A 20,826-nucleotide genomic window follows, 5' to 3' on the forward strand; every position below is an offset into this window, starting at 1 on the left:
GTAAATTAAACTAAAGACAAATAAATGCACTGAAGTTTTAACCATAGACGTTTATTATAGACTCACATGAAGATAACATTTTATTGAAAGTAGAAATTTTAATGGCATATTTTTTTCCACTGTATTAACATATAACGGCTAGAGATGTCCCCCACCGTAGACTAGTGGATATAGTCACGTCGCTCTAACTGAGAGATCACGGGTTCAAATCCCAGGGAGGTCCAATCATACAGGGATAGCAGCCACAGTGTAATAAAACAAACCAGCATAACCAAGAGCTTATGCAAAGAGACAGTAAAAAAATATTAAAAAACAACTAGACATCCATATGGTATAAACAGAACCGATGTACCAATAGTCAAGAGTAAATAAAACTAATGACAATTACATGTATTGAAGTTTTAATCGTAGACTAAGCGTTTATTATAGACACACTTAAAGATAACATTTAAACGAAAGTATACATTTAATAGTATATCTTTTGTTTACTGTATTAACGTATAAGAGATTGGGATTCATACGGTATAAACAGAACCGATGTCCCATTAGACCAACATAAACGAAACTAATGGCAATTACCCGTAACTAGGGTTTTAACTGATGACGTTCATTATAGACACGTTATAATTATTATAAAGATAATATTTGAACGAAAATTGGTATTTGTCAATTAAAATTAAACTTATGAAAAATTCGGTTAAATTTTTCCTTTGTATAATTTTTAAATATTCGTAGTTTGCAGTGAACTGTGAAGTAGCTTATACAACGGACCATTTTAATTTCTCGTGCACGTATAAGGGTGGGTGAGCAAGGTGGGTTGAGCAAAAAACGTGGCATAAAAATCCTCTAACCATAGCTATCTTCAGTCCTGTCCACATACAGTACAGTCTAGAGCCAGCAATCTATGCAACCTTTTTGTTGCAAACTTTATACTCCTGAATTTATAATACTTTCATAATGTATTTATTAAAGGGACTAAATTATTCTCCATTAATTAAATGAAATATGTAATAGGGCCTTCAAAGTGGGATCAATTAAATGGATGATAAATTATATTGTTTATACAGTATTAACGTTCATATTTTTAACTCTGTACAATCGTTTGTGGAAAATGGGAGCCAATGCCTTGTCCTTGAATTTGTATTCCATTAATTGTATTTTGTTGAATTTGTGGCCTTGATAAGATCACTTTGTTGTCCATGATTCAGTTTCAGACTGTTCGGTTTCAATCAGCTGACTTGACGTGTGGAAATGTCACTAATTCTAGTATTCAAAGGCAAAAACAAGTTTAAAAATCAATTGTGTTTAATACTTAAGTAATTACGAATAATTGTTTACTGTTAATAAAAAACAGTAAGTTACAGGGGTAAGTTAATTACAGTGTAAGTAAATTTTTTTATTCTTCCATTTAAGTACGAATATGGTATGTTTTGTTTACAATTCAACTGGTGGGTTGAACCAATATTTCAATGTTGTATATCAGCATTTACTTATTTTTTATTTTAATTTATAGGTATATATTTCTTTTCAGTGGCTACAAAAAGCCTTATAATTTATATCTAAAAATATTAAGCATGAAGTTTTAGAGCTATAAGCTTAAACAAAATGTACTTAAATATTTAAACCTACTAACTTATTTATAGGTTAAATGGATAAAGTGATTTTATGTTAATTCACTCTTAGTAGATAGGATAAGGAGGATAAAGTACGATAAGTGGACCCTGATTTTATATCTATTGATATAATCATCGATACTTAATATTCATATATCGAATATGACTATCAATCATATTATTATAGGCCTATGTATATATAATAATAGTAATAACAATCATATTTGAAATTAATATAATTCACACAGTGACAATCTCATAAATAATAAAGGTGCTATAACGATCAAACAAACATTTAGAACAGAAAATACAAATTATGCATAATATTTGTTTTTTCCAGGGTAGCAATGATTAATGCTTAGAGCGCTGAATACAAATTCCTATATTTTGCCCTAGCGTGCTATTAACGTAAAAAATAAATTTTTAATTTCTTTAAAGTTCTATTGGATTTAATATTTCTAAAGTTAGTACAGGAAAAAAAACATTAAAACGGAATTTTTTAAAGACTTGTATTTTTTACAGTTTAAAATGTATAAAAAAACTAAACATGGAATTTGCCAATTTCAAAAATATTTTTGTGAATGAAACACTTTGAAGCATGAAGTGTTTTAAATTGCAGTCACAATTCTTGAAATAATATAACTGTAAAAATGTTCAGAAATAACGTAAAACATGGAACTCAACACAGGAACAAGCTTACATGCAGGTCTCGTGAACAGCATTGTCACTCTCACCACACGGGAAATCCCGTAAGATGCGCCAGTGCGCAGGTCAGAATGGTGTTCAGTTGCTATGACAACCAGTTTTGGATCGGTAACGGGTAGCCGAGAACAATGAATCGAGCGCTGTTGTCTGAGGTACGGACATGCTATCGGCAGTTTTACGAAAATAATAAAAACTTTGTTTGCGAGATTTCCCATTATACGCGTGATAAGGGTTAACCTGTTTCAAAAAGTGTTAAAATAATCCTCTCTAGAAAACCGTATTTCTCTTTTGTACAAATACACAGATAATCTGCAAGCAGGTCAGCTAATATGCCACTTTTTAAACTTCATTTCATGGTCCTGTACGAGCTATCGACTGTGTATTGTATATAAACACAATACGTTTGTTATATGAAAACTGTTGATACAAGTTAGTTGTTATTTTCAAAAGTTAATATTGGTTCATTATATGGGTAAGGGTATGATAAGCGGATCCGGTTTTTTGTATTGAAATTGGCAAACGATATTACTTAATCATAACCGTCCATATAATCAATCGGTACTGATTAATTATTTTGAAACATTAACTTGATTAATTTACATCAACAGCTGTAAACACTTTCAAATAATACTTGTAATGTAATATTTCAATTATTTATAAGTAACATTTTATTATTAAAAATGACAGTCAATTTTAGAAAACTAAACGACTGCTTTGAAAGATGATAAGACATGTTTTTTGTGACTTCAACATGTTGGACTCGTACCGAAAACCCCATTATGTGAAATTTATGGGAAACAAACAACTGTAACTGTGAAAGGAGCAAATATGGTCGTCTTCAGTTTTCCTAATTTTGGTTAAAATAATAATTTGTTTCATCACTGTAATAATATTAAATTCATATTTTAAGTTAAAATATGATTGTTATTGAGGACTATAGATACTTTTATATCGATTGATAGTCTAGGATTTGAGATGCGAATATTAGGTATCGATGATTACATTCTTCGATGTAAAAAAACCGGGTCCGCTTATCGTACCCTACCCCATTATATTGATAGTTGTAATTAAGTATCGTTTGTCAATATCAATAAAAAACCGGGTTTGATTATCGTACCCTACCCCATTATATTGATAGTTTTAATTAAGTATCGTTTGTCAATATCAATAAAAAACTGGGTCTGATTATCGTATTGTACCCAATAGGTATGTAATGTGCAGTTTGTAAATTATAGAAGTATAAAATGAATAAATTTAAATCAAAATAGAGGTTGAAGCTGTGATAGTTTATCCTCTGAACCATCAGTTGATTTTTCTCTTGATTGGTGGTCTCTTTTAGCAATTTACAGTCTTTTGTATGAAATGTGTAAAAATTTTATTTTTGTCTTTAACTAACCTATGCTATATTTAGGATAAGTTCTTTTCATAGCAAACTAGAAAATACTAGACCCTATGTAATACTTATGTTTGAAAAGTAGATCATAATTTTCTAAGTTAAACATATCAACATGGTACATAAACCATCCTAATTGTAATAGTCTATAGCCTAGTTTAAAAAATTTAGTTTTATATAAGATTTTAATTTTTTTAATTATTTGTAGCAGGCTGAATTAACTGAAAATGGTCAATGAAACTTGTTATTTTGTTACAAAGTATACATACATACTTTGAAAATTCTCTAATATATTTATACGTTCTATAAAATACTAAGAGATAAACATGGTGTACAAAGAGCAAATATTGGGATGATTGTTACCTGGCATGGTGTTTTCTGGTGTAAGGTCCTTTGTATGTAGGCTATATAAAGCTACATGAAGTTTAACTTAAATGTAACAAATTTTTGATTTTGGCCTGTAGGCCTAGCTAGTGATGATATTTATTATCCATAAATCTCCTCGACATCTTTTATTCATTTTTTTTCTTACGAAGTGGGACTAAGGCAAATTTTATATTTACTGACCGGAAAAAAAGAAATCCTAGATTGCAGTTTAGTAAGCGGCCACCACCATAATCGAATCAGGGTAACATATTATCCATTAGAACCCAAATTCTAGTTATTTACAATTCATTAATGCCAGCTCTTTTTCTATGTAGAGTGTTCATTTGAAAACTTCAAAGTTGTGTTAAAAAAATTATAGACCAAATATCAAAAGTATCAGGGACGATTTGTAAGAGAATTTTTCAAGAAAATTGTAGTAACTTTATCTAACTTGTTTTACAGATGAGAGTGACAGTATGGGGCTGGACAGGTCTTACTTTTGTTCTCTTTATCACCACCTTCGGATTTGTGGTCTGTGTTTCCACCTTCCTTACCATAGTATTTGTTCTCTTCGGGTAAGTTGCTATACATAGCAGTAACTTGTTATCATTTGATAAGTATTGATAGCCGTATGCATAGCTTGAAATATAAATGTGAGCTACTCCTATTGTTCTACTTCCCTCAGCATAGTGTTTATCCTTTCACACTGTACACTTTATGTTGCAGAGGTTTGGCTCTTCTGTTCACGAGACAAGAGAAGTCAATGGGTGATGTATATAAGGATATTACTGAGAGCCACGGGCTGTACAAGGTATGTCAGAATGTTTGGTGCCAATATTTCTGCCACCTCTAATTCCATAGTTTTATAGTTACCATGTACTTAATTACATGTTAAGATCAGTAAAATGGAAACCATACTTTTTTGATTTGAATAAGAACAAATTTATGATAATGTGTATTTATCTATGGATTTGTAGCAATATAGCTCATTAAATATAATAATATTATAAATGCAAATATTATTCTGCTGGTATCAGGACTCATTTCTCTGTCTAAGCATCTTGTAATTATTTCCTTAATCCTTACTACCCAATGGTCTGATGTATTGGGCCACACGAGTATAACATTTGAACGTCCAATTTGCAGTGTATTGAATTACTTTCTTTTTTCACAACTAGCTATCTAAATTCTTTAAAATTACATAAGTAATTCAAAGTCAAAGTCTTTATTGCAACAAAAACAAGTAGGTAACTCGTACAGTTGACGTCAAGTTGCCACAAGGCATTACAAAACAAATAATAGTTAATACTACTTATATCTTTACAGTTACTACTTATTACTTTAAAGTTAAAATAGAGTTCAAGTAATAAAATCAATTCTTCGCATAAAATTAAAACTAACAATTAACAAATGGCCGATTAATCAATATTTGATGGACAAAACTAATTAAGACTTAAAATTCCATTTAAGGTAATGCACAATGATAATAAAAAGTAAAAACATACATTTAAAAGATCCTTTATATACACAGAATTCAAAATAGTTAATTATGTCAAATAAGGAAGGTCATCAATTAATAAAAGTAAAAATTCCATTATATACAAAACATTCAAAATAGTTAAACAGTAATATCACAGATAAGGCAAGGTCATCAATTAAAGCTATTGTCAATGGTTGAAAGATCTAAAAACTCATTTGCACTGTAAAAAGGATTCCTCAGTAGCCAGCTGAACAATTTTGTTTTAAAACATTTTAAATCAATATCACAAGCATTTCTAGGAAGTTTGTTGAACATATTTAAACGTACGTAAGAATAAGAGTTTTGTGTCTTGCTAAGCCTAACATGAGGTAAATCCAGTAAATCTCTGTATCTGGTGTTGTAGTTGTGAATGTCATTCCTAAACAAGGAAGAATCAATCCTCAACTTAACTCTAACTAGACAAAGACAATAAAATATGTACAAATTAAAAACTGTGGGTATTTGTTCACTTATAAACAATTGTCTGCAGTGAGCTGTATAATAAGAGTAAGTAATTATTCTGATTGCTTTTTTCTGGAGTAACAGAATGTATTTTGTACTTGTACTACAACCCCAGGGCAGTATACCATAAGAGATTATACAATGAAAAACGGAAAAATAGGCCATTCTCAAATACATTTTTGGGTTATACTTCTTCAAATTACGCAAAAGGTATATTACTCTAGACAGCCTGCTACACACACCCTGAATGTGAGAACCCCATGAGAGTTTTGAATCAATGTTGATTCCTAATAGCTTGACATTATCGCTAAAGCCTATATCTTGTGAACCAAGTTCTAGAGAGCTAAGAGTGAAAAGAACAGATTGCGTTTTATTACCATTTAACAAAAGACCATTGCTATCAAACCAGTTTTCACATTCCTTGAGACTGTTGTCAATTTGGTTAAAAAGAGTACTTACATATAGAAATGTTTTTGGGAGGTCGTTTATCATGACTAGAAAGAGAAAAAGGTCAAGGACCGAGCCCTGTGGTACTCCACTCTCTACCCCTGCCACCTCAGAAAGTTTGTTTCCAAGCAAACTTGCTGAGTGCGATTTTTAAGGTAGCTATGAAATAAGTTAAGCTCGGCACCATCAACGCCATAATGTTCTAGCTTCATGAGAAGAATGTCACACGGAACACAATCGAAGGCCTTTGTCAGATCACACATGGTGGCGACCGTACCCGCACGATTTTCAAATCCACCAAGGACGGCCTCCACCAGACCCCTGACCGCATTCACTGTCGACAGGCCACCCCTGAAGACAAATTGAGATTCTGAAAACCATTGGTTGGACTCAAAATAGTGATTAACCTAGTGTATCACGACTTTCTCAATAATTTTGGAGAAAACAAGCACCACAGAGATAGGTCGATAACTGGAAGGACTAGACGGGTCGCCCTTCTTAAAAATAGGGACAACTCTGGATAACTTGAGTACATATGGGAATAATCCCTTATCTAGACACTCGTTTACACAGACTGTCAAAGGCTGTACTATTACTAACAGTACTTTTTTTACAAGATCACTGCTGATATCAAAGATATCTCTACACTTGCTAGGTAGAAGAACCAGTAGAGCTGCGGACCTCTTCCACCGAAGATGCAAAGAAATTGCTGAAGATCTCAGGAGTTAGATGGTTGACTTCAGGCAACATTGGCTTTCTTCTCTGTTGAGAATTGGATATTAATTCCCAAGCTCTTTTACACTGATTTGGAGCAGCAGCGATAGAATCTGCGTTTGCCTTTAGCTTTGCCTGAAGAACACATTTTTTATAATTATTCTTCGCATTGAGATATGAACGTTTTGTAGCTTCAATGTAAATATTGTAACGTTGGGCCCATAAGTAGATGTCATAGTACATTTCTACATGTCTTTTCTTCATACAACAACAGTATACCAATTTTTAGGAACCGAATTCTTATGCATCTGTCCACTGAATTCAACAGTCTTAAAAGAAAAACATTTGTCCATTTTTTCTATGAATAAGTAGAAAAAAATATCAAACTTACTGAAATTTTGCTGAAATTCTTCCTCCCAGTTTATGCTTCCAAGAGATTGTTAAAAAATGTCAAGGTTATGGTTATTAAAATTCCTTAACAAACGCACATTCTGCGCACTGGTGCAGGAGTCAGGCAAGAGAACAATAGTCAAAAGAGCACTGTGATCTGATAGTGGTGGGTAAAGCACCACAGTTTTAATTGTTAATTTTGGCAAATTTGAAAAAACATTGTCAATACGTGCTATACCTCGAGGTTAAGGCAGTAACAGTTGTGCGAACAAAGCATACCCAAAAACTGTAATGAAAAGTTTTACGGTAACCTTATGTCAATGTTTAAGTCCCCGCACATAATAATGGGTAGACTATAACAATCTAGTAAATGGATCATTAGCCTTTCCAGTCCTTCAAAGAATGAATTACGGTTTCCATCAGGAACACGATAAAGAGAGACTAAGAGGACTTATAAGTTATCCAACATTACCTTTGCACACTCAATCTCAAGGTCACTTTCTTGGCACAAGTGGCTAACGTCTATTTTTTGGAAACTAAAACCTTCTTTAACATACACTGCAACACTACCTCTTGACTTGGTGTTCCGACAGTACATTGTTGCACACAAATAGCCATTTATTTTGATGTAGTTCTTATTATCTTCATTTCACCAGTATTCACAAACGCAAAAGATAGAACAATCATTTTCAGAAAGTAAAATCTCGACTTCAAACAGTTTATCCGCAAGGGATTGAGCATTGACTGACAATATTTTACAATGTCTAGATACAATTTTTAAACTTTCAATAGGCCCAGTCAGATCACTACTATACGAATCATCTACACCACACGACACGGATAATCTTATGTTGGGTTCTTTTCCAAGGAGGTCTTGGGCAAAAAAGACTCATCGCCAACTGGTCTTCGAGGAGCTCGAAACATTTTGACAAGGACATCATCTGGCCAAGTGTCAGCCTCCAGTGCAAAATCAGTTTTGTTTTCTGGCACACACAGAGAGAATATTATGGAAACACAGCAGCCCTGGGAGATCTGTGTAAGGCACAATGTCGCAGTGTACACTTTGAGTCCTGTGGTTGTGGCTCAGTTTATATTGGAGGGACGAAATATTTAATATCTAATCGAGTTAGTGAGCTAATCGGCAGAGAATTACAACAGCCCTGGGAGATCTGTGCTAGGCACGATGTCGCAGTGTACACTTTGAGTCCATGTGAGTCCTGTGGTTGTGGCTCAGTTTACATTGGAGGGTCGAAATATTTAATATCTAATCGAGTTCGTGAGCTAATCAGCAGAGAATTACAACAGCCCTGGGAGATCTGTGCTAGGCACGATGTCGCAGTGTACACTTTGAGTCCATGTGAGTCCTGTGGTTGTGGCTCAGTTTACATTGGAGGGTCGAAATATTTAATATCTAATCGAGTTCGTGAGCTAATCAGCAGAGAATTACAACAGCCCTGGGAGATCTGTGCTAGTCACGATGTCGCAGTGTACACTTTGAGTCCATGTGAGTCCTGTGGTTGTGGCTCAGTTTACATTGGAGGGTCGAAATATTTAATATCTAATCGAGTTCGTGAGCTAATCGGCAGAGAATTACAACAGCCCTGGGAGATCTGTGCTAGTCACGATGTCGCATTGTACACTTTGAGTCCATGTGAGTCCTGTGGTTGTGGCTTAGTTTACATTGGAGGGTCGAAATATTTAATATCTAATCGAGTTCGTGAGCTAATCGGCAGAGAATTACAACAGCCCTGGGAGATCTGTGCTAGTCACGATGTCGCAGTGTACACTTTGAGTCCATGTGAGTCCTGTGGTTGTGGCTCAGTTTATATTGGAGGAACGAAATATTTAATATCTAATCGAGTTCGTGAGCTAATCGGCAGAGAATTACAACAGCCCTGGGAGATCTGTGCTAGGCACGATGTCACAGTGTACACTTTGAGTCCATGTGAGTCCTGTGGTTGTGGCTCAGTTTATATTGGAGGGACGAAATATTTTATTTCTAATCAAATTAGTAAGCTTATCGGCAGAGAAATACGGTTTGAAGTCTGATATAGAAGTGGTATTGATCGCTATTGGTCGTAATTGTAGTTGACTCCACACAGCATTTCAAGAGGTGCAACCAATAAGAATAATTTTGTGTATTACAGTTGAGTTTAGTTTTTTTTCTATACCAGAAATGCAATAGTATAATTTTCTACTTAATTTCATCTATACAATGGCTGTAACTGAAAGTCTCATAAGTAATTCCTTACAATATAAAACAACAGTTCTGACAATAGGTCTTGTGGTCCTGAAATTATTAAATCTGTCACAGTTTGGTTGTACAGTTTGGCTTATGCATGGGAGATAGATATTTCTAGTATCCTCTATATATACAGTGCTGTTAATGTTATGTTTAATTAATTTAGATGTTCCAACTAATTTTTTCATCTGAATTGATCATAAGTTTTACATCAGATTAAATATTTGGCGCAGGTGGTAGCGGTGATGAGGAAACAGATCTCAGCTGAAATCTGACCGACGATTGACTTGCTCTCAAATCATAGATGAGCACAATATTCTGTATTGAATAGTGTAACTTGATGCAGGTGTTGGCGTTGATGAGGAAACCCAGATCTCAGCTGAAGTCCGACCGACATTGACTTGCTCTCAAATCATAGATGAGCACATGAATCTGTATTGAATAGTGTAACTTGATGCAGGTGTTGGCGTTGATGAGGAAACCCAGATCTCAGCTGAAATCTGACCGACAATTGACTTGCTCTCAAATCATAGATGAGCACATGATTCTGTATTGAATAGTGTAACTTGATGTAGGTGTTGGCGTTGATGAGGAAACCCAGATCTCAGCTGAAATCTGACCGACGATTGACTTGTTCTCAAATCATAGATGAGCACATGATTCTGTATTGAATAGTGTAACTTGATGCAGGTGTTGGCGTTGATGAGGAAACCCAGATCTCAGCTGAAATCTGACCGACGATTGACTTGCTCTCAAATCATAGATGAGAACATGATTCTGTATTGAATAGTGTAACTTGAAGCAGGTGTTGGCGTTGCTGAGGAAACCCAGATCTCAGCTGAAATCTGACCGACGATTGACTTGTTCTCAAATCATAGATGAGCACATGATTCTGTATTGAATAGTGTAACTTGATGCAGGTGTTGGCGTTGATGAGGAAACCCAGATCTCAGCTGAAGTCCGACCGACATTGACTTGCTCTCAAATCATAGATGAGCACATGAATCTGTATTGAATAGTGTAACTTGATGCAGGTGTTGGCGTTGATGAGGAAACCCAGATCTCAGCTGAAATCTGACCGACAATTGACTTGCTCTCAAATCATAGATGAGCACATGATTCTGTATTGAATAGTGTAACTTGATGTAGGTGTTGGCGTTGATGAGGAAACCCAGATCTCAGCTGAAATCTGACCGACGATTGACTTGTTCTCAAATCATAGATGAGCACATGATTCTGTATTGAATAGTGTAACTTGATGCAGGTGTTGGCGTTGATGAGGAAACCCAGATCTCAGCTGAAATCTGACCGACGATTGACTTGCTCTCAAATCATAGATGAGAACATGATTCTGTATTGAATAGTGTAACTTGATGCAGGTGTTAGCGTTGATGAGGAAACCCAGATCTCAGCTGAAATCTGACTGACGATTGACTTGCTCTCAGATCATAGATGAGCACAATATTCTGTATTGAATAGTGTAACTTGATGTAGGTGGTGGCGGTGATGAGGAAACCCAGATCTCAGCTGAAGTCCGACCGACGACTGACCGGCTCTCAGATCATAGATGAGCAGTTGCAAGGCATCCTCACCTACCTGATCCGAGACTACGTATATCCTTGGTAAATTAGATATAAGGCATTGGATACATTCATGACTCACATATCATGGGATAAGTGAAAAAACTATATTAAGTTGACCCAAGGCAATTTTATACTGGTTGTATTGAAGGGTTAAAGACTACAGTCTTGTGTCTAAATGCTCTAGGATCCTGCCCATGAATTTTAAGAGGAACAAATTAAATCATTTTTTGGTCCTAATTCAGCTTAAAATTAAATATAATTGCTTGCAGCAATTAATTAATTTTACAGCTTATATTGATGGGTTTGTTTTGGGAACATTGTTTTTACTATCTTTTGTTTTTCAGTGGCTAAACTTTAATTTGTAACTTTCCTCTTTGTTTTCTTTTAACTTTTTATCTATAACATAATTCTTAGCTAACTTTAAGGACAAGTTTAAATCGTTATATTATATTTATTTAACGAACTATAGGAGAGTGCATAGGACCCATACAAAGCTATCTTTGTGATTGTAGTCACAGTGCACGGGACCAGAACGTGAACTGTACACAGCGCTGTACACAGGACTATTTGCAGCACTGTATACAGCACTGTAAACAGCACTGAATGAAGCACTGTACACAGGACTGTATGCAGCACTGTACACAGGACTGAATGCAGCACTGTACACAGGACTGGATGCAGCACTTTACACAGGACTGAATGCAGCACTGTACACAGGACTGGATGCAGCACTGTACACAGCACTGAATGCAGCACTGTACACAGGACTGAATGCAGCACTGTACACAGGAATGGATGCAGCACTGTACACAGGACTGTATGCAGCACTGTACACAGGACTGTATGGAGCACTGTACACAGGACTGTATGCAGCACTGTACGTAGCACTGTGCACCGGACTGGAAGCAGCACTGTACGCAGGATTGTATGCAGCACTGTACACAGGACTGGATGCAGCACTGTACACAGGACTGTATGCAGCACTGTACACAGGACTGTATGGAGCACTGTACACAGGACTGTATGGAGCACTGTACACAGGACTGTATGCAGCACTGTACACAGCACTGTATGCTGCACTGTACGTAGCACTGTGCACCGGACTGGAAGCAGCACTGTACGCAGGACTGTACACAGGACTGTATGCAGCACTATGTACACAGGACTGTATGCAGCACTGTACACAGGACTGTATGGAGCACTGTACACAGGACTGTATGCAGCACTGTACGTAGCACTGTGCACCGGACTGGAAGCAGCACTGTACGCAGGACTGTACACAGGACTGAATGCAGCACTGTACACAGGACTGAATGCAACACTGTACACAGGACTGTGTGCAGCACTGTACATAGGACTGTATGCAGCACTGTACACAGAACTGGATGCAGCACTGTACACTGGACTGTATGCAGCACTGTACGTAGCACTGTGCACCGGACTGGAAGCAGCACTGTACGCAGGACTGTACACAGGACTGAATGCAGCACTGTACACAGGACTGAATGCAGCACTGTACGTAGCACTGTGCACCGGACTGGAAGCAGCACTGTACGCAGGATTGTATGCAGCACTGTACCCAGGACTGTATGCAGCACTGTACACAGGACTGTATGCAGCACTGTACACAGGACTGTATGCAGCACTGTACAGAGGACTGGATGCAGCACTGTACACAGGACTGTATGCAGCACTGTACATAGGACTGTATGGAGCACTGTACACAGGACTGTATGCAGCACTGTACGTAGCACTGTGCACCGGACTGGAAGCAGCACTGTACGCAGGATTGTATGCAGCACTGTACACAGGACTGTATGCAGCACTGTACACAGGACTGGATGCAGCACTGTACACAGGACTGTATGCAGCACTGTACACAGGACTGTATGCAACACTGTACACAAGACTGTATGCAGCACTGTACACAGGACTGTATGCAGTACTGTACACAGGACTGTATGCAGCACTGTACGTAGCACTGTGCACCGGACTGGAAGCAGCACTGTACACAGGACTGTATACTCCAGTTGATCCTGTCTTCACATTGATATAAGTTTCATCTATCTGCCACCACAATTAGTAAAACATGTTCATCTAGAGATAATTCCTGATTCATGATTGAAAACTCAAAAACTTACAAAATAAGTATTGGTGATCGCACATGTTCAAATTGTTTATTTGAGTAAAGTCAATATTTGCCAACTTAACTTGACGGTTGCTAGACTCACTGATGTTTGATTCACCTGTTAACTATAGAAATACTTGTATTCATGTTTATTGAGTTGACAAATGGTTAATAACAAGAATTATGTAATGAATACTAGATCAAAGTATGTAATGGTGTGTAGAATTATTTGTTATGTTTATAACCAATGTACTACATGAAGTAGTATTATTGGAGAATATTTGACTTAGTTTGTGATGCAGGTACGACAGCCTCAGCTCGGACGAAGAGGTTCCTCACCAGATCCATGTCACAGCTCAGCGAGTCATCATCTCATTCGCTAACAGGTCTGTAACTAACTGTACTCCTCTATCACATCATTGTTGGGCATTGAATGTTCTTACAGAAATTAGTAACTTCTGAAGTTTAACACATCTTATATAACATGTGTTTTCTGTTATGAAACCGGTATTGAACTCTTGGGATGTTCGCCTCATGCAGAATTTATAGAACAAATTACATCTAATTCCAATAATTGACGTCTTTTTAAAGATCAAGAAATACTGACACTTTTAGAAGTTTTGCTCTATATCTTCAGAAATAAAAGTGTGGTTCTGCACCTGCCTAGCTCTGTGTGAACCACAGAAGAATAGGGGTATGAGGGACTCATAACCCATTGAGGAAATATGTATTCAGGCCTCTGCAGGACCAATTACAATAGCAGTAATTCAACTGGGAAAAGTACATGACTTTGGTTAACACATTGGCGACTGCAGATTTTTGATATAACTTTTTAAGGAGCTAAAATTTTATATAAAAATCTTAATGTGTTAACTTAAAAAATGGAAAATACAACAATAAAATATATCATAAATATATATTTTATGATGTCGTAAACATAGTAAACTTTTGGTGTTAAAATGTACCTTTAAAACTAAATTGGAACTGGTACAAAGTGTAACTTTTTAAAGTAAAAAGATAACTCTAGATAGACGAGTACATAAGACATCAGTATGGGTTCTCCAAGTGAGCTTAGAGTCAAGATGGAGACCTAATAACTTGACAGACTTATCACAGAGTTGGTACCTAGGCTAAGTGATATCTGACTTATCCTCAATAACGCTTAGGCTCTTAGCAGTAAACCAAAGGTAGGAGCTCTCTTTCATATAATTCATCATTGTGAGATAAGTTCAGGACGTTTACTAGAACACATCGTCAGCATAAAGGACTCATTGAGTAAATTTTGGGAGGTCATTAATGAAAACCACGAATAAGAAGGGGGTCAGAACTGAGCCCTGGGGAACCCCCTTTGTCACCCTCTTAAGATCAGACCTCTGGTCACTTATTAATTACTACCTATCATACAAATATGAACTAAAGAGAGACAATTCAACATCTTCAAGCCCATAATGATTTAAATTTCCTATGAGGTACAATGTAAAAAGCTTTGCTAAGATCTAACAACAAAAGTAGTTATCTCGTCTCTATCCTCAAAGCCTGCAATACATCCTGCAGGCCATTGTTTAAATTTATATCTTTATATTATATTGTATGTTTTTTAGGCATATTTTATCAAACTATAACTATGTCAATTGATTTTTTATGAAGGATTACGGTAGAAGATTCTTGATTCTTCAGATTGCTGTACTTTCTAGCCACAACTGGATAAGGATTGAATTTTATAACTGCACAGTATAGTCAGGCTACTACATGTGGCCCACCGAACTGAGAGTCGATATGTCCATACAGTCCATATGAACAGTCATGGCCACAATTGTGGCCCACCGACCTGAGGGACAGGCCGTTGTCCTTACATCAATGAACAGTCATGGCCACAATTGTGGCCCACCGACCTGAGGGACAGGCCGTTGTCCTTACATTAATGAACAGTCATGGCCACAATTGTGGCCCACCGACCTGAGGGACAGGCTGTTGTCCTTACATTAATGAACAGTCATGGACACAATTGTGGCCCACCGACCTGAGGGACAGGCCGTTGTCCTTACATTAATGAACAGTCATGGCCACAATTGTGGCCCACCGACCTGAGGGACAGGCTGTTGTCCTTACATTAATGAACAGTCATGGCCACAATTGTGGCCCACCGACCTGAGGGACAGGCCGTTGTCCTTACATTAATGAACAGTCATGGCCACAATTGTGGCCCACCGACCTGAGGGACAGGCCGTTGTCCTTACATTAATGAACAGTCATGGCCACAATTGTGGCCCACCGACCTGAGGGACAGGCCGTTGTCCTTACATTAATGAACAGTCATGGCCACAATTGTGGCCCACCGACCTGAGGGACAGGACGTTGTCCTTACATTAATGAACAGTCATGGCCACAATTGTGGCCCACCGACCTGAGGGACAGGCCGTTGTCCTTACATTAATGAACAGTCATGGCCACAATTGTGGCCCACCGACCTGAGGGACAGGACGTTGTCCTTACATTAATGAACAGTCATGGCCACAATTGTGGCCCACCGACCTGAGGGACAGGCCGTTGTCCTTACATTAATGAACAGTCATGGCCACAATTGTTGCCCACCGAGCTGAGGGACAGGCTGTTGTCCTTACATTAATGAACAGTCATGGCCACAATTGTGGCCCACCGACCTGAGGGACAGGCCGTTGTCCTTACATTAATGAACAGTCATGGCCACAATTGTGGCCCACCGACCTGAGGGACAGGCAGTTGTCCTTACATTAATGAACAGTCATGGACACAATTGTGGCCCACCGACCTGAGGGACAGGCCGTTGTCCTTACATTAATGAACAGTCATGGCCACAATTGTGGCCCACCGACCTGAGGGACAGGACGTTGTCCTTACATTAATGAACAGTCATGGCCACAATTGTGGCCCACCGACCTGAGGGACAGGCCGTTGTCCTTACATTAATGAACAGTCATGGCCACAATTGTGGCCCACCGACCTGAGGGACAGGACGTTGTCCTTACATTAATGAACAGTCATGGCCACAATTGTGGCCCACCGACCTGAGGGACAGGCCGTTGTCCTTACATTAATGAACAGTCATGGCCACAATTGTTGCCCACCGAGCTGAGGGACAGGCTGTTGTCCTTACATTAATGAACAGTCATGGCCACAATTGTGGCCCACCGACCTGAGGGACAGGCCGTTGTCCTTACATTAATGAACAGTCATGGCCACAATTGTCGCCTACCGACCTGAGGGACAGGCCGTTGTCCTTACATTAATGAACAGTCATGGCCACAATTGTGGCCCACCGACCTGAGGGACAGGACGTTGTCCTTACATTAATCAACAGGTATGGCCACAATTGTGGCCCACCGACCTGAGGGACAGGACGTTGTCCTTACATTAATGAACAGTCATGGCCACGATTGTGGCCCACCGAGCTGAGGGACGGGTCGTTGTCATACATCAATGAACAGTCATGGCCACACGACTGTTCATTGATTGTTATACCTAGAATTCTTTCTACCTACTCTTCTAATTTTCTGTGATAAACTGGGCACATAAGTGATTGACATAAACACAAATTTATCACTGATTTATTGACTCAGGAATGATTCTTATGGTTATTTTGCACATTTTTATTACTGATTGAGGGTATCCATTGTGTCTAAGATCTGATTCAACTTTCTTCAACTCCTCTTATAATCCATCTTTATCTGAGCATAAGCTCTTTGTTCTGTCAAATAATGAACCTTCCTTTGACAGATTTTTGACGGTTGGATTGATAATTTAAATATTTTCCAGTGTGTTTTTTTTTTTTAAACCATAGTCTTAAGTATATCCGTATCTCTTAAAGTGTGGAAATGACTGCAAATGCCTATAAAAATTTTGGGATGATGTAATATAATATTAAACAATTAATAAAATTAATTGCTAACATTTGGGTTTGTGTATTCGGGATTGTGGTATGATTGATGCTGAGTTTGAGTTAAGCAATTATTGTTAATGCTGTTGGTCAATAAGAAAAGTATATCATAAATGTGTTAAAAAACATTAATATGGTAATTTATAATTTAAAATCAATACTTTCTATAACAAATACAAAACATGGTATAATTCGAAAAAAAAAGGATTTTACAACTATTTAAGAACAACATGCAAATGTGGTAAAGCACATATGCTGAAACACAGTTTAATAACTGACCCAAGATGGCAGACAAAGGTTAAGTGTATTAAATTAAATTTTTATAAAGCTTTATTTAAGCTATGTCATTGAATTTATGATTCTATAGAGTTTTTAACTTAAAGAATTATATTTTAAAATAGTAGGAAACATAATCTGTATTATGTGTGTCTGGAGAACACGAAGAAAATTTATCACTGTCTTACAGCACACAAATTTTTCATGTGCCAAAAGCTGTTAAATACCAAATTTTGTATTTCTCAATTTTTCTAATGTACAGGATGAAGGATGTGGACTGGATCCCTTACTTGACTACTGGGCTGGTGGACGATGCAGCCTCACACCTCCGACTGTTTCGACAGGCCCGGGCAAAGATGAAGGGAGGGACAAGCTCCAGAGGAGGTGTAGACTTGGAGTCACTCTTCTTCGACCTGGAGCTGACGATGGAAGAGAGTCACCTCTGTCGCGACCACGTCTGCCTTGACTCTGACAACGAGAAGAGTGAGTACCCACACAGATCTACTAGGTAATAATTAGATGAAGGGAGGGACAAGCTCCAGAGGAGGTGTAGACTTGGAGTCACTCTTCTTCGACCTGGAGCTGACGATGGAGGAGAGTCACCTCTGTCGCGACCACGTCTGCCTTGACTCTGACAACGAGAAGAGTGAGTACCCACACAGACCTACTAGTTAATGGTTAGATGAAGGGAGGGACAAGCTCCAGAGGAGGTGTAGACTTGGAGTCACTCTTCTTCGACCTGGAGCTGACGATGGAGGAGAGTCACCTCTGTCGCGACCATGTCTGCCTTGACGCTGACAATGAGAAGAGTGAGTACCCACACAGACCTACTAGTTAATGGTTAGATGAAGGGAGGGACAAGCTCCAGAGGAGGTGTAGACTTGGAGTCACTCTTCTTCGACCTGCAGCTGACGATGGAGGAGAGTCACCTTTGTCACGACCATGTCTGCCTTGACGCTGACAACGAGAAGAGTGAGTACCCACACAGACCTACTAGTTAATGGTTAGATGAAGGGAGGGACAAGCTCCAGAGGAGGTGTAGACTTGGAGTCACTCTTCTTCGACCTGCAGCTGACGATGGAGGAGAGTCACCTCTGTCACGACCATGTCTGCCTTGACGCTGACAACGAGAAGAGTGAGTACCCACACAGACCTACTAGTTAATGGTTAGATGAAGGAAGGGACAAGCTCCAGAGGAGGTGTAGACTTGGAGTCACTCTTCTTCGACCTGGAGTTGACGATGGAGGAGAGTCACTTCTGTCACGACCACGTCTGCCTTGACGCTGACAATGAGAAGAGTGAGTACCCACACAGACCGACTAGTTAATGGTTAGATGAAGGGAGGGACAAGCTCCAGAGGAGGTGTAGACTTGGAGTCACTCTTCTTTGACCTGGAGCTGACGATGGAGGAGAGTCACCTCTGTCACGACCATGTCTGCCTTGACGCTGACAACGAGAAGAGTGAGTACCCACACAGACCTACTAGTTAATGGTTACCTCTGTCGCGACCAAGAGTGAGTACCCACACAGATCAGAAGATGGGATCATACCAATGGGTAACAAAATGAAGAAATCCTTAAACCTAAACCTGAGTCCATCCCTTCACTCCCTTTAGCAAGCTAAACTAGGTTCAGTTTGATATTTCACACCTTCATTATTTTGTGGTCTAAAGTCGTCAAAGTGTAAATTTCAGTTTGAACCTTAGATTCTTTTATAGTATTTTTCACCCTTTAATGTATGAATCACTCTGCATGCTAAAAATAGTTTATTAAAAGAATGCAGACTATTGTAAGAAAAGGTTCTATTAAAATGGGTTGTTGTATGTGTAGGCAAAGGTAGAGAGTAAAGATTACGTGTTATGTACATTTTTGAAGTTTAAAATGTCCACTTTTACATAATTTTCATTGTCAAATTTTAAAGATTAGAATAATGGGCTCTGGATGATTGATTAAACTCTAAATCTCCTACGATTTGGTTTGCTCTCTTTTGAGTATAAAACTTATGTTCAATGAATGGTGAATTACCCCAGTTAACAATTCTATATGTCATTGCAGATTTGAAATTGCCAAAATAAATACTTTTTGTTGTTTTTTAAATCCGTCAAATTTCTGGAATGTAGGGTGATGTGAATGTAGGATGATGTGAATGTAGGGTGATGTGAATGTAGGGTGATGTGAATGTAAGGTGATGTGAATGTAGGGTGATGTGAATGTAGGGTGATGTGAATGTAGGGTGATGTGAATGTAGGGTGATGTGAATGTAAGGTGATGTGAATGTAGGGTGATGTGAATGTAGGGTGATGTGAATGTAGGGTGATGTGATGTGAATGAGGGGGAACTCTACCTCCATTCTCTTTGCGACCATAACTCCGGAGGAGTGAGTTAGTGTGCTGTTATGATGGAACCAGTCTGTGGGCCAGTTGTGGACATTTGTTTGTAATTCAACTTTTCATCTGTTCAGTAACAATGCGTAATATGCACCTGTAACAATTCTATTCTATTCCTAGTAGTCAATAGATATTACTCCTTTGCAGTTCCTCCCAGCTGAGTTAACAGTGCACCCCTTCCACTGGTGATATATTTTTTGGTTTCAGGTGCGTACTAGTACATCCAAAGTTCGTCCACAGTGATTAAATAAAAAATAATTCACTAAGAACCTACGGCAAATACAGCTGTTCAAAATTCTGTAATGCAACAAAATGTTGTGAAAATTAGTATTTTTGGCATCATTCCTCAACTATTCAAGATAAAACAAAACTTTAAATACCAATACCAATTCTAAATTAATTTGTAAGAGAATTATTGATTAGTGTCTTGAAAGTCATCTGGCTATTTGAATTTTTCAGGTTTTACGAGTTTGAAATATCCTAAAAGTAAACTATTTTTGTTAATTCTAAAAGTGCTGAAAAGTGACAACTGAAACACATTTTAGAAAGAAGACTTCTGTGGTAACCTTAGATAGAAATTTTGATATGCTACAATTTGTGACAAGGTAACAATACAAAAACTGTGAAACTGGACAACTTTGAAATTTTGGACCACACTATACAAGAAATGAAATAAATTGAAACTTTTT

General features: G+C 37.9%; 1 protein-coding gene across 1 annotated transcript in view; it reads left to right on the forward strand.

The window, feature by feature from the left end:
* The first annotated feature begins 1,209 nt into the window (after positions 1-1,209).
* Positions 1,210-20,826, forward strand: part of LOC124360919 (sorting nexin-13) — a 109,927-nt gene continuing 90,310 nt past the window's right edge. The window contains exons 1-6 of the mRNA XM_046814920.1: positions 1,210-1,366; positions 4,540-4,652; positions 4,804-4,888; positions 11,346-11,473; positions 13,865-13,948; positions 18,014-18,234. Coding sequence (XP_046670876.1) covers positions 4,540-4,652; positions 4,804-4,888; positions 11,346-11,473; positions 13,865-13,948; positions 18,014-18,234 — 631 coding nt within the window. The 5' untranslated portion in view covers positions 1,210-1,366. The remainder of the gene's footprint in view (positions 1,367-4,539; positions 4,653-4,803; positions 4,889-11,345; positions 11,474-13,864; positions 13,949-18,013; positions 18,235-20,826) is intronic.

This window comes from Homalodisca vitripennis, chromosome 4 (assembly GCF_021130785.1).
Source record: "Homalodisca vitripennis isolate AUS2020 chromosome 4, UT_GWSS_2.1, whole genome shotgun sequence".
NCBI lineage: Eukaryota > Metazoa > Arthropoda > Insecta > Hemiptera > Cicadellidae > Homalodisca > Homalodisca vitripennis.